The sequence below is a fragment of the Myodes glareolus genome, chromosome 9 (assembly GCF_982192425.1).
Source record: "Myodes glareolus chromosome 9, mMyoGla1.1, whole genome shotgun sequence".
Classification (NCBI taxonomy): Eukaryota; Metazoa; Chordata; class Mammalia; order Rodentia; family Cricetidae; genus Myodes; species Myodes glareolus.
The window spans coordinates 105,864,566-105,878,328 of record NC_142034.1 but is presented as its reverse complement, the minus strand read 5'-3'; the positions used below and the strand labels follow the sequence as shown (position 1 = coordinate 105,878,328).

The 13,763-nt window shown below is 47.8% G+C and overlaps 1 protein-coding gene across 3 annotated transcripts in view; it reads right to left on the bottom strand.

The window, feature by feature from the left end:
• Positions 1-1,602: 1,602 nt before the first annotated feature.
• The window catches only part of Ercc4 (ERCC excision repair 4, endonuclease catalytic subunit), a 29,607-nt gene continuing 17,446 nt past the window's right edge, over positions 1,603-13,763 (bottom strand). For all 3 annotated transcript variants that reach the window (XM_048433227.3, XM_048433228.3, XM_085694537.2), the window contains 4 exons: positions 11,087-11,684; positions 8,994-9,086; positions 5,089-5,201; positions 1,603-3,329 (listed from right to left, as the gene is read on the bottom strand). In XM_048433227.3, coding sequence (XP_048289184.3) covers positions 2,596-3,329; positions 5,089-5,201; positions 8,994-9,086; positions 11,087-11,684 — 1,538 coding nt within the window. In that variant the 3' untranslated portion in view covers positions 1,603-2,595. The remainder of the gene's footprint in view (positions 3,330-5,088; positions 5,202-8,993; positions 9,087-11,086; positions 11,685-13,763) is intronic.

Below are 13,763 nucleotides of genomic sequence, written 5' to 3'. Positions count from 1 at the left end.
TTCTAAGTTAAACTAACAGAGAATTTCCCTCAAGATGTTCTCTAAGGCAACATGAAATCAAATTCTGCTGGAAAAACAAAAGGAAAGGCCAGACTTGAGCCTCCTTCCTCCCAGTCCCTGTATCTCAATACTTTCTGGACCTGACGGGGCTGGATGAGATCATTTCCAGTACTTGTGAGTTAGGATTGCACCATGAAGCACTCGGACATCTGCAGAGCTGGTCTGGTGACTGTCCACCAAAGGGACGGTCGCGACTACTCGAGGACAGTATTGACGGCCACCACTTTTGGTCTAATCCTGTCAGAGCCGGGGTTAGAGCTGTGTGCCACCACGCTTTGCTTGATGGCTACTATTAAGCAGGATATCTCCTTAGATAATTTTAAGAAAACACCAAGAGAGGTGCTAGGACTTAAACAAGTAAACCCAAGGGTAATTTCCTGTAATTTTGGGGCTCAAGGCTTTATGTAAGCAGCTGTAACCACAAGGTCGACCCAGCCTGGAAAGGCCTTTTAAGAGCTGCCCAGGCTTTCATCAGCAAACTGGGTATTTATGACTTTGAGCAACAACAGAAGTCAAAGGCAGCTGAACGCTGCTTGCAAACCAAGTCGGGGACTCGCACTTTGCAGCTTCCTGTTCCTTTAGCACAGATTCTAAAAATGTGTAAAAAAGTCTGAGAAAACCAAACAACTCACGGATGGACTGGAAGGTTCCACACCTGGAAATCCGAGAGACAGTCAGGAAGAGGTGGTGGGCTGTCATCGGGACAACCACTTACGGCTCAGTAGAAACCGTCAGTCACGCTAAAGCCCACGGGAGACGCGGGGAGCAGACGGACACAGGAAGTCAGTGTGTTAAAGATTGCCGCACTAGGAGACAAGGATGTTTAAAATGGCGGCCTTGAGAGGAGTCGTGAGAACTGAACCCTGAATGAAACACCCATCATAGTGGCTAAGATTTTTGGTTTATGGAACAAAACAACAGAAAAGGGAGGTGGAGTTACACCGGGAAGAGACACGCCAGTGTCAGTGAGCTGGACTCACGCCAGCACGTGAGTGCAGCTCAGCAGGCAGCTCTGCCCTAGTCTGGAAGGCAAATATGTTTCTGTCCTGGGAAGAAACAAGCAGCTCAGATTCCTTTTCCTTGAATCCACTTTTTCATCTTCCCCCTATTTCCCACGTCACATACTAGAAGCCTCCAATAATCAACCGGGTCTTGACACTCTCAACTCACTCCTGACGGGCCTGGACAGAACACCGGCTCCTCCTGAGCATCCACCACGTCTTCTGATTTAACCAAGGATAGGGAACACAGGAAACAAATGCACCCCTACTAAACATGCCCTATTTAGCCCATGTCGTTAGTCCTGAACAGCCCAGGGGACAGCCCCCACGCCACCTATGCTACATTATAGCTGTAAATCACCTAGAGATGGTTTGAAGTTCACAGGAGGGGTTATGAGCAAATGTCACTAAAGGTCTGCAGCACCTAGACTCTGCACCATCAGAGGGTCCTGAAAGCAACCGCCCATGGACACTGAGGGACAACTGCACTCTTAAGTACCAATAAATCACAATGTCAATAGGAAATTTCAGTTCAAAGTGCTTTTGTTAAAGTCCACTTTAATCAGTTTAGCACGACAAACCCAAAGATGGCTGACACCGATGATGCAATCAACTGTGTGGCAAGGCTAGAGTTCATGTTGGCATCAGCTCTTGAGGTAGAAAATTTACTGCTTGGATTGCACACATCAACAGCTAGTACTTACATATCACAATTTGCAAACGGCATGTGAATCCATGTTAACACAGGAAGGTCAATCTAAATCAACCATGAGATTTGGTTTGTGGGTCTGTAAACAGCTATGGATTTCTTTTGAATTTGTATGCACTCTCTGCACTGATCTTGCATTTACCGTTTGATGTGAAGAAGAGAAACCCACATCTAGAAAGCACCCGGGCCTCCTCTGCTCTTGTCTGGTCAGCACAGGGGCAAGGGCAGGATGGCGTGCGTCTAGTACGGTGCCGACGTTACTGACGTGTGGATGATGTCAGTGACACGGAGTGGAAGGAGTCTGAAGACTCTGTGATGTGATTTGGGCTTAGAGTAGGAATTTGGAGGTCAAACATTGAGAAAACCAAGATTTCTGAGGAATCATTCATGACCTCATCAAATCTTGTCAACAATATTTGCCAAAGCACCGGTTTAAGCAACCACGTCACAGTACATGCTACATCCGTGGTGACCGGAGACTAGTGGGCTGGCTTGTCCCGTGCCGGGAAGGAATGTGAGAACATCCGCCCTGTCTCAGTTCTGCCACACCCTGTGTACACAGTGCTAAGAACACGATGGAGGATCTTTTACCAACCTGAGCAGCAAACATTGGCACTGCTTGCTTCAGGTGGCACAATCCTGCCACACCTTATTTTAAATAAGCACTGCAAGCCTAGCGCAGACAGGGCACAGAAGGGAAGGGAAGGACACACCTCAGCCCAGAGCTCGGGGAAATGGTGGGACAGAAGATCTGTCCCTAAAAGTCCTGGGAAAGAACGAACTGCTATGCAAATGATTAATGAACAGCCATCTGAGTGCCGTGGCTCATTTTCTCACTCTGCCTCCCGACACCACGTCTGCGTAGGCGGTGTGGAGGAAGTCGTGCAGCTGTTTGGCGTTCCCTGCGTGCCCCAGGATGCTGGTGAGCCGCTCCTGGGACAGCGAGGCCAGCTCTGCGATGTTCTTCACTTGATTCATCAGGGAGCGACAGTTCTTGGCATTGATCCCGGGCATCTTTAGCACGAAGTCTTGGGGGCCGGGGTTATACTTGTCCGACTCAGGCAGCGTTTCCGAGTCTGCGGTGATGGCCATGGCTGTGGCCGCATCAGGCTGCGGCTTGTTCTGCTTCAGCTCCTCGAACAGCTCGGCTGTGGCATGAGGTGAGGGGCACCAGAGCAGCCGCAGGCGTGGGAAGTGCAGGGTGAGGAGTGTGAGCTTGGAGCTCACGTCGCTGCTGCTCATCTCCTGGAAGAAGGCACCACGTGGCGCCAGGGAGAAGGGCTTGCCTGCATCGAATTCGATGAGCAGCACTGGGCGCCGGTAGTAGCGGGACATGGCTAGGCACTGGCTGTACAGGCGGCCGCTGTGCAGTGAGCCGATGAGGTCGCTCACACTTTTGCGCTCCACACACAGTTCAGGCGTCAGGATGTAATCGCCCACCTCCAGTGTCACTGGTTCAATGTCGATGCCCCTCCGATGGATCAGGGATGGTAGCTCACTCCGGAACTCACGCATGTCCACCACGATGCTGGGCTGTGTGCCATTCCGCTCCTGGCCACCTACGAAAAGGGTTATTTAGGTCACGTCTTTAGGAAGAGTGCTCAATCTGTTTTTGTTGTTAAACTCGCATAGATGGCTATAACACTTTCTAATATTCCAAAAAATAGTATTTGTAGAAAAAACAGGTGGTTCTCCCTGAATGAAATGGAATCAAGTTTGTGTAATTTTTTTTTTTTTTTAAGCAGCAATAGGAAACTGAGACAGAGAGCAGACCTCTACAAAGTGCTTTGTGTGTGGTACTACGCTTGGCCCTCCCTCCTTCACCCTGCCTATGGAATGTAGTTCTTCCCAAAAGGTCACCAAGCTAGGCAGTTAAAAATCTGCCTCAAAAATGGCACAGATATTCTGAAACAGTGCTTCTCGGGGTGCGCAGTCTAAGGTCCTTCACCATCAGATGCTCCCACCCACAGAAACAGAGTCTATTTGAAGCCAGTGAGCCACACATGCACAGCACATGTGTGGAGTTCAGAGGACAATTCTCGGTAGTGGCTTCCTTCCTGCTAGCTAGTGGGATGGGACATGGGACTCAGATTGTCAGGCCTTCGTGCAAGTGCTTCTACATCACCTCAGCCCATTTCCCAGCTCTCTCTCCCGGTCCCTGACAAAGCCCTGAGTGAGCAACACAAGAAGAGGGGCTCACTTCGGATCACTTTGGATCAGGGCCTCTGTGCACTGGTAGCTGGCTCCACTGTTTCTCAGCCTGTGGCAGGCAGACCGCCTCAGGGAAGGCACATGCACGAAAGCTGTTCACCTCAAGTCCACTGGCCTCTGAACGCACCTGATGGCATCAGAGGCTAAATCAACATTAACCCTCTCATGTTGCTTGGCTGACAACAGCTGCCACAGAAATGGAAATCTCTGTGAATAACGGTTCATGTGGAGGCCAGCAGGCCTTGGGCATGCCAAACACCTGGACTGGAGAGATAGCAAGAAGCAGAAAATGCTTCAGAGCATGGAGGGCACATGTATGCCCCAAGAAGTCCCAGCAATGTGTGACCCTGGCAGGCAGAGGTATGCCCCAAGAAGTCCCAGCAATGTGTGACCCTGGCAGGCAGAGGAAGTTAGAGAAAGCTTCCTTCCCTTGTGAATCTTCGGGTTTCCTTGGGTTACAGAACCTACGCGGCTCTCCCAAGGCATCACTGGTAGAGTTCATCTGAAATTTCCCCCAATCATTTCTTTCTTTTCTTTTCTTTTCTTTCTTTCTTTCTTTCTTTCTTTCTTTCTTTCTTTCTTTCTTTCTTTCTTTCAGATTTATTTATTTATTATGTATGCAGTGTTCTGTCTGTCTGTATGCTTGCTGGCTAGAAGAGGGCGCCAGATCTCATTACAGATGGCTGTGAGCCACCATGTGGTTGCTGGGAATTGAACTCAGGACCTCTGGAAGAGCAGTCAGTGCTCTTAACCTCTGGGCCATCTCTCCAGCCCCTTATTTTATTTTCTTTATAAAATAGTTATTATTTTTATTTATTGAAGTGTGTGTGTGTTTGCATGGGTTATATATGTAACAGGAGAGCAGGTCCTCAGCGCAGCCATGGGATGGTGCTGAAGTTACAGGGGGCTGTGAGCTCCCTGACGTGGGTGCTGGGAACTGAACTTAAGTTCTCTGCAATAACAACCAGGCACTCCTAACAGGTGAGCAATCTCCCCAGCCCCATTTGTGTTTTTAATATTTTATCTAGAAAAAATAAGCTATGTAGCCCTGGGGCTTCACAACTTCCTTTACTGGCAAAAATGGCACTAGGCCCAGGCAGGACTTACCAGCTTTTCGAGTGTCAGTGGGGGCATCTGTGGACACCGAGCCTCTTGCTAAGTCCAGGTTGGTTTCATCTCTGCCTTCCCGTTCTTCAGGGACAACCATACTAGCCTTTTCCCTGGGGGAACAAGTATGCTAAGCATTACTTTACTAATTCCAATATTCTAGATGAATCTTTGGAAAAGTCTCATCTCTAAGGTGGCACTAGGGGTGCACCCCTGTAATGCTAGCACCCAGGAGGCTGAGGCAGGAGGATTGTCTATGATATTGACTGTAGTGGTGAAAGTGAATGCAAGGAATGCATCAGAAATAAATAAGCAAATGGGAAGATTGAGCAGGAAGAGTCACTTGGCTGTGCTTTCCTTTTTCACCCTCCAGAGTTCAAATAAGAAATTCTTTAGTTTCCATGATGTGATTGAAATTGCCTGAGCCTGCTTCAAGGTTAAGGCAATATCAATATTGAAAAACAAATTATTTAAAGTCCAATATTTTTCAGGGTCATAAGTAGGTAGGGCTCAGTCAATGACTGAGAAAAAGACAGTGGAAACAGACATGACAGGACTCTGGTTAGAAACCCTCTAGGTTGGAGGCCCCATCAACTACCATGAGCTTCAAAGGAGAATCAAGGTCAATCTAAGAATAAGATTTCTGTCAGGGATCAAAACTGATAACCAACATCTTGGGAAAGAGTTGGGAACAGCAGTCACTCCTCGTGGATTTGCTCGAAAGCAATATGGAGCATCCCCTGTTCTGTGTAGGTGCTCGGGATATACGTAATCCCTGGGCTGCCAAGATGGCTCAGTGGGTTAAGGGGCTTGCCACAAAACTGACTATCCAAGTTTAAGCTCCAGAACCCACCTGATGGAAGAAGAGACCTCTGACCCCCACATAGTATACATGCATACATGAATGAATACAGATACAGACATGCATGAAACAAGGAAACAAACGTAATAAAGATGACCATATAATCCTTCTTCTAGTCTTCGGAATAACCCAGTATCTCACACACGTGGGCTAGGAGGACTGTGTCACTTGCTAAGACTTGACAGACATCATGGCGTTAAGTAAGTCCCTGACTCACCATGGTGAAACCACTAAGCCTGGGACGGCTAACTCACGAGACTGAACTACCAAGTGTGCCTGGTGTGTGAGAACATGTGCACCTGGACCGTTTTTCTTGAGTCCTGCAGTAGCGCCGAGGACGTAAAGCAGTTCTGAACCCACAGCACTGACAGGGGGTGGGTTCAGAACTGACTGCAGCAGGGACTGGGGCTAGGGAAGACAGGAGGGGCTGCCAGGGCGCATGAGACTCCACCAGCGTCAGCGTGACACTCTTCCTGGAGCAGAATGGAGTAGATCCGTGTGGACACAAGTGTGCCAGAAAGTATAATTTGGACTCTACATGGTGCACGGTAACCCCCAAGACAGAGTTGCTCCTGGTCCAGTGGGGATGGACAAGGGTTTGGTTGCTTTCCTTGCTGTCTTGTAGGCCAGGTCAAGGGCTCTTTAATGTAAACCTCTGACCAGCTGCACCCCTGGCCATACCCAAGGGACCCGAGAGGACAGCCAAATACTCAAGAACACTAGCAGAACCTCAGTATCTTTTTCACTAACATTTTTTGATTTTTCCTCTTTATTTCTACTACTCTCACATGTTGAGTTACAGGTCACATGGTGTATGTGTGTGTGTGTATGGGGGTGCCCCAGCTTCCTGATGAATCTGCTGTTTGTGGTTAGATAGTGTAGTCAGTAGCAGGGACTTCGCCCTTATTGGCAGTGTGACCCGGAATAAGTCATTCAGTGGCTCCTTGCCTCAATTCTTTAAAAATCTGTAAAATGGGGATAATGCTGATAAAATCTACCTGAAAAGACCGACTACAGGATGCGCGTATTGTCCTGAGATTGGTTCCTGCGTCTCGTCCTTGCTATGCTGAGTGAGGCCCTCAGGGGCACTGGCCCGCCTCCCAGTTATCGGGGTTAGCTAAGGAGCTGACAGTCTACTTTCAAAGGAGGCTGGCGCTGTTTCCCCGTCTGAGCAAATTCACGGCCCAGAAAGGAACTGGTAACCATAAAGAAAGCTAGACTCGCTCAGCAGACACAAACTCCTTTAACAGACATTTACTGCCACGGAAAGCACTGGCCCTTCCCGGCGTCACTCAGCACAGCTGTTCCAGCTGCCCTGTGACAGACATGAGATGTTAACATTCCAGACCTCTCTCCACTTCATCCCTCAGGTACTGACATTTTCCAGTGCTGCTTTAAAATCTCCAATGCTAATTTTCTTACTACGTGGGAAGAAGGAGTCTCTGGATGGCATACAGGCAAGGCCTCTTTGGCAAAGGCGCGCAGTCTTGACCCTTCACTGTGAACTGTTGACCCGACCAACAGGTGACATCTTGCCCTTACTCTCCAGCACTTGAACCTACTCATCTCGAAGGCAGCTAAGCAGGCCTTGTTCACGGCTAGTCTGCCCAAGTCATTCCTCTCTGGTTGTTTTCTTACAACGTCACCTTGGAGGTCCTGTTACAGCAACTGTTCTTCTGGCTCAGCTGAAGTGCAAACACCCTACTGGCAATGGATCCCAAATGTTGCTTTGCGTTTTTAAAGACAAACACCACTCAAATCCTCCAATCTTCTAGGAAAGTAAGTCCTAAGATGCTGAACAGTATAACTACTTGGCTACTGGGCAAAGTGGAAGACTTTATTTATAATAAATAGGACCGAGTTTAGAAAAAAGTACTTCTGGCAGTGAGTTCGAGGCCAGCCTGGTCTGTGGAGCGAGTTCCAGTACAGCCAGAGCTATTACACAGAGAAACCCTGACTCGATAAACCAAAAAAAGAAAAAAAAAAAAAGACCATCCAGAGGATGAGCACCACAGCTGGTCCCGTGGGACACGCCCACTCTGACATTCTGTCTGGCTCAGAGCTAGGCTCACTGCCCCTGCACACTGCCAACGTTCAAGGCATGGAAAGTAAGTTAAGAAGATGTAGGCCATTGCTTTCTCTGGGTCAGGTCTAGGATGGTTGGCCTAACCCTGACTTCTTAGTCCATGTCAGTCTATTGATACGGCTACTGGTGGGTCATCTGAGCTCCTCAGGTGCTTAGGGGTGAGAGGCCAACAGTCAGTTTGTGACTGTCCATAACAGCTCATGTTAAACCGAAAAACATTTCCTATTTCCTACCAGGATTGACAACATGCTATCCACTTTCAAAAACATACACACGTTCAAAAAGTAGCACACCTTTTTAAAAAATACCACCTTAGAGTGATTCTAGTTCCAGTGGCCAGAAAAGGGAGAGCAGCTACCTTAGCATCTGCAGACAAGCAGGATTGTCTAAGGCGGGAAAATCCACAGCTTGGAGGGTGCAGGCTGGAGAGCCATTTCCTGGGGCAGCACGTGCGTCTGGTGCTGCACGCTATGTATAAGAAGTAGTTTCCTTCACACATTTCTCATAGAAACTCAAAGCGCTATGAAATGCAGAGTGTGTGGCTGCTCAGCACAGCAGGGCGGGAAGGGAATCCCACACCCAGTCTGTGCTGAAGGGACCTACAGTCACGCCCAAATGTTTCCTCCAATGGCCTTCAGGCCACAGATCTAGCAGACACACGATCTTCATGTTCAAGAACACATCTTATTATGCATAGGAAACTATTACAAATTTTAAAATACTTCTGGTTCCAAGTATTTCAGGTAAGGGATACAACTTAGATTCTACTCACTAAACCCATACTAAGCTCCTGCAGGGGTGAGAGAGAGGGAAGGGAAGGTTGTGTGAAGCAGGCCCCAGGGACCAGCCTTTCCCCTTCCCTTTTCTCCTGCCTTCTCTTCCCAGGGTGTCCGATGGCCTTCCACTGACCCTGGGAAGGGCTATTCTAAGCATGGTCCTGTGGGCCACCCATCTCACCGTATGAGCTTCTCAAAGGCCTCTTTTTCCTTTCGCAGAGCGGTCAGGTAGCGCTGTTCTTCTGTGGAGCCTCCATAGATAAGAAAGTAAACCCTGTGGGTTAAGACAGGACTCTTTTAAGTCGTAGAACTATATATTCTTAATCCCTGGAAAGACAACACAGTGGAGAATCTGAGAAAGGTAGCTCTGGACACGTGAGCAAAGAAAGCCAAGTAAGAGTGAGGCCTGCTCACCGTGCAGCTCACAGGCTCACATGGAGCTACACGAACCCTGTCTCCTAGGGCTGGTACCTGTGAGGCTTCCTTTTCTTTTCAACAAATGGAGGAACACAGTTTAGGTAAATACTGAAATATAACTGGAGGATAGAAGAACTCTTTCTTTATAACTATAAACAAATAAAAAAAATACATCTCTTAGAGGCCTCTTTTCTCAACTTTTTTCTTTGTACTTCTGCCAAACTATAGCTTATAAGTTGGACAATCATCATTAGAACCAGCTTAGGACAGCTCACTGCTGGCGACAAGCAAGCACATTAAATATTTAAGGCCTTCATCTCACAGTACTTTCTCAGTTCCTCTTCCTCACGTCACAACAGACCAGAGCTAAAAATGCTTTACACGAACACACAGATAGCATCAGGAATCTCATTCTTTTCATGTATTTTGTCTCTAAAGGGCTCTGCTCTGGGGCTGGAGAGATGTTGGTTAAGAGTGTTTTCTGCCCTTCCAGAGGGCCAGCATTCAGCTTCCAGCACCCACATTCAGTGGCTTATAGCCGCCTGCAACTCCAGCCTGTAACCCCCACATTCGGTGGCTTATAGGTGCCTGTAACTCCAGCTTGTAACCCTCACCCCGCATCTTTGGCAACTGGTGCACACGTACACATACATCATTAAAAACCAGACAGCTTTCTTCTTGTGGCTGAGGTTGCGTCCAGGGCCTCGTGCCACCTCCACCTTACCTTGTTAGAGGTACATCCCTTAAAGTGCTTTCCTTCGAGCGCACATTTTCCCAGACTATCTTACTTTGAGGTGTAGAGAGGGGACAGGTCGCTGGGGTGAGGTAGAAGACATTAGCTGCTCCGTGGATGTGCCACATTGTCTGAAGCCAAATCAACTTCTATTTCTGGGCTTCAGTTTCCCACCGACAAAGCGAACAGCTGAATTCCCAGGTATCTTCTACTCTTGACATTTTGATTTCAAACAAGACAGGGTTGTGTTCTTGGGCAAGAAGCTTGGTGCACATACACTACCTGGGAGCCCATGGCCGGGGGCTGAGTAGCTGACCGGCTGGCAATGCTTTTGCTAGGACCTTCATCCCCGGGCTCCTGAGAAGGCCTCTGCTCTGAAAGGCTGCCTTAGTTACCCTGCTACAAAGGTTTCTCTTGGCTCTGTTTCTGGTTCAGACTGAGTTCAAGATATTAATTTTGATGTTTATTTCCCCTTAGCTAGCTGGAGAGCGAGAACATTGTATTCTTTGGGAAACATCACTTTCTCATCTGATAGACGGACAGATTTTTAAGAGATATTTCTAGAAACCCAAGAAAACCTGGTACAGTAATTCCTAAAACACTTTGGTTTTTATAAGAATGAAACCTAGAGTCACATCCTAATGTCTGTAAGCTGGGCAGTGGTGAGGGGGCTCAATAGGTGGAGTCTTCCCATCTGAGTGCCATCCCTGGAGCCCACAGAAAGAGGGAAGGCCTGGACTAGCTCCTGCAAGCTGTCATGGTGCGCACACACCAACACACATAGTGAAGAACGTTTAAAACTTTGCAGGGTGTTTTAGGAGATTAAGAACATTTGGCTATGTCATTAGCATAGTCTCTTTGATATTACACAGAACATCATAAATTTCCTAGACTTTACAGATAGTGTATCCTGGAAGAGACACACTCAGACATAAAGACAGCTATGAACAGGGCAGGAAAAATGCCAGAGGTGCTGGAAGATTGTAATTTAACAGGGGTGGCTGACTTCCTCATACCACAAAACAGCGACGAATCAACCTCATGGTGGATTAAAGGTAAGAAAACCACCATGCAGGCCAGACAGCTTTTGTCTTAAAGCCCACAGAACCGCCAGGCATACTTGCCTCAGTGGTTTCCCAGGTCTGCTGGCCCTGTAGATCTCCAGCTGGCGGACGAAGGTGAGCTCTGCATCGTACAGAACCACGTATCTGGGCTCCACCTCGTGCAGTACCCGTGTCAGGGCATAGGGGTCGCTGCATCCCAGAAGCGGATGGATGATGGTCAGAGGCTCTTTCAGGATGCCATAGGCTGCATCAGATGACAAATTTAAATCAAAAGCTTCGTGCTGAACCTCCCCTCCGCAGTCTTCTGGGCTACTGGCGACCTGTCTGTGGCGGCCTTCCTCCGCAGCCCCTTCCTCTACCGGCTCCTCAGCAGTCGCCATCACTTGCACCAGAGTCAGCTCTCGCTTCTTCCTTCTGGGAGCCCCTTTTTTGGTAGAGGTGCGTTCTTTGTTCTGGGCATCTTTGGGTCTCTTGTCAGATTTCATAGCTCTCTTTGGGCCATCCTCCTTTCTAAAATTCACCCACGCTTCCTCAGCTTTGCTGTCCTTCTCAAAGGTTTTCCTGTAGAGCCGCAGAAGGAAGGCTTCCGCCCCCGCGGTCAGGTAGTCTCGCAGCTGGCAGCACGTGCGGTCATCACTTGCACAGATCAGCACCTGGCCTGCAATCAGAGAACGCATGCTTGCTTGCTCACTCCTATTCTCGGCTCCTTTGGGTCACCCTGGGTCCCCTGTCCCCTTCTAGAGAAAGGCATCTTAATTGGTAAAGAACCCAATTTATAGATTATTCAAAAAAGGGCTGGGACCCCCAATCCCACACTGTTACCTCCAGACTGATTCACTGAGTGACGCCAGAGCCAGGACTAATTACTCCAACGAAAGCAGAGCCGAGGTAGAACAGAGGCTTTAATGAAACTTCTAATGACTAATTTTCTAGAGGCTTCTAGATGTCAAAATACATTCCAAATGGATATATTCAAATGTCAAATCTTAAATCATAAGAAAAGATGGCTTGTCTTCACCCCCAAGATGGAGGTGATTTTCTATCTTAGAAGTAGAAAAGCTCTAGGAATCCAGTCGAAGAGAGGGAGGAGGGATTTTATGAGCAAGGGAGGTCAAGATCATGAAGGGGAAATCTACAGAGACAGCTGAATCAAGCTGGTGGGAACTCACAAAACTCTAGACAGATAGCTGTGGAGTCTGCACGGGACTTAAGTCCTCTGAATGTGGGAAACAGTTGTGTAGCTTGGTTTGTCTGAAGGGGTCTCTGGCAGTGGGACCAGGATCTAGTCCTGGTGCATGAGCTAGTTTTTTGGAGCCCATTCCCTATGGTGAGATGATTTGCTCAGCCTTGATGTGTGTGTGTGTGTGGGAGCTTGGTCCTGTCTCCACTTAATGTGCCAGGCTTTGTTGACTCCCAAAGGGAGGCCTTAACCTCTGGGAGGAGTGGGTGAGGGTGGGGTGGGCTGGGGGGGGTGTGAGGGGAGGGTGGGAGGAGGTGGAGGGAAAATTGTGACTGGAATGTAAAATGAAATTTTTAAGAAAAGTAGTTCATAGAGAAGATTTTATCTAAAGGTTGATTTTAGAGCAATAAAAACAGCATTACAAAGTCTGGAGACATAATCAGCTGATCAATGTCACTATCCTAACCAACAATGAGCTGAGAAACTGGTGGAGATTAAGTTCCAAGCAGCTAACATGCATTGGAAATACAGCTGAGAGCAGGGGCATAACAAAATTTAAGATGTCTTCTCAAATGAATAAAGTTTTATGTATGTGTAAAGCATGTGTACAGAGATATAAACATGAGAGAATTTCCAGTTAGTTAGCTAAGCCAAATGAAAATGATTGTCATAAAAACCAATGCCATACCAGCCTGTAATCCCAGCACTCAAGAGGAAGAGGGAGGAGGGCTGTTCCAAGTTCAAGGACAGTCTGGATTACCAAGTTTCTAGTAGACTTCTTGAGAACTGTGTAACCAAGTTACAAAACCCCTCAGTTGTTTTAACTATAAGTTTTGGTTAAATTTATTTATTCAGTGTGTGTGTATAGGTCAGAAACCCTGTTCTCCTCCTCCACCATGTGGTTTCCAGGGAATGAACTTAGGTTGTCTAGTTCGGCAGCAAAGGTTGAGCCATCTTACCAGCCCGCTCCTAATGCTTTAAGTGTAAGCTCTTGGTTGGTCCAGAGGCCTAGCTATCCTTGACTGCAGAACAAGGGTTGGGCATATCTAAATGACTTCAACAATCGTGTGCAAGAAGCCTAGACGGAGATAAACGGATGTCAACATCACAGCATCTGGTATTGGAACACCTCATCCCACATTGTATCAGTCTTTATACCTTATCTAAGTGAGCACTGACCTTGGATCTTAGATCACAGTACTGTAAGTTCTGGGTAATTATCACCAGTATATACTAATATAAGGACCAAATGCCTTTAAAAAAAAGATTTTATTTGTGCATGTGCCCAAATTCGAGTGTGAACATGTAGATGCCTTGGAGATCAGAGGGCACTAGATCCTCTGGAGCTGGAGTTACAAGTGGTCATTGTAATGGTTGTTCTGTCTCTTTAAGGGACAAGCCATGCCCACTCCCTCCCCCAACCTGAGACAGGTTGATCTTCAGCTTCTGGCCTGAGCTCTCTCTCTTCTCCATCTTCTTCCTGGAAAGGCTGCTTCTGCCCCCACTTCTGTCTCTCTCTTCTCTCTCTTTTCCGGCTCTCTCTCAGAGAGGCAGCTT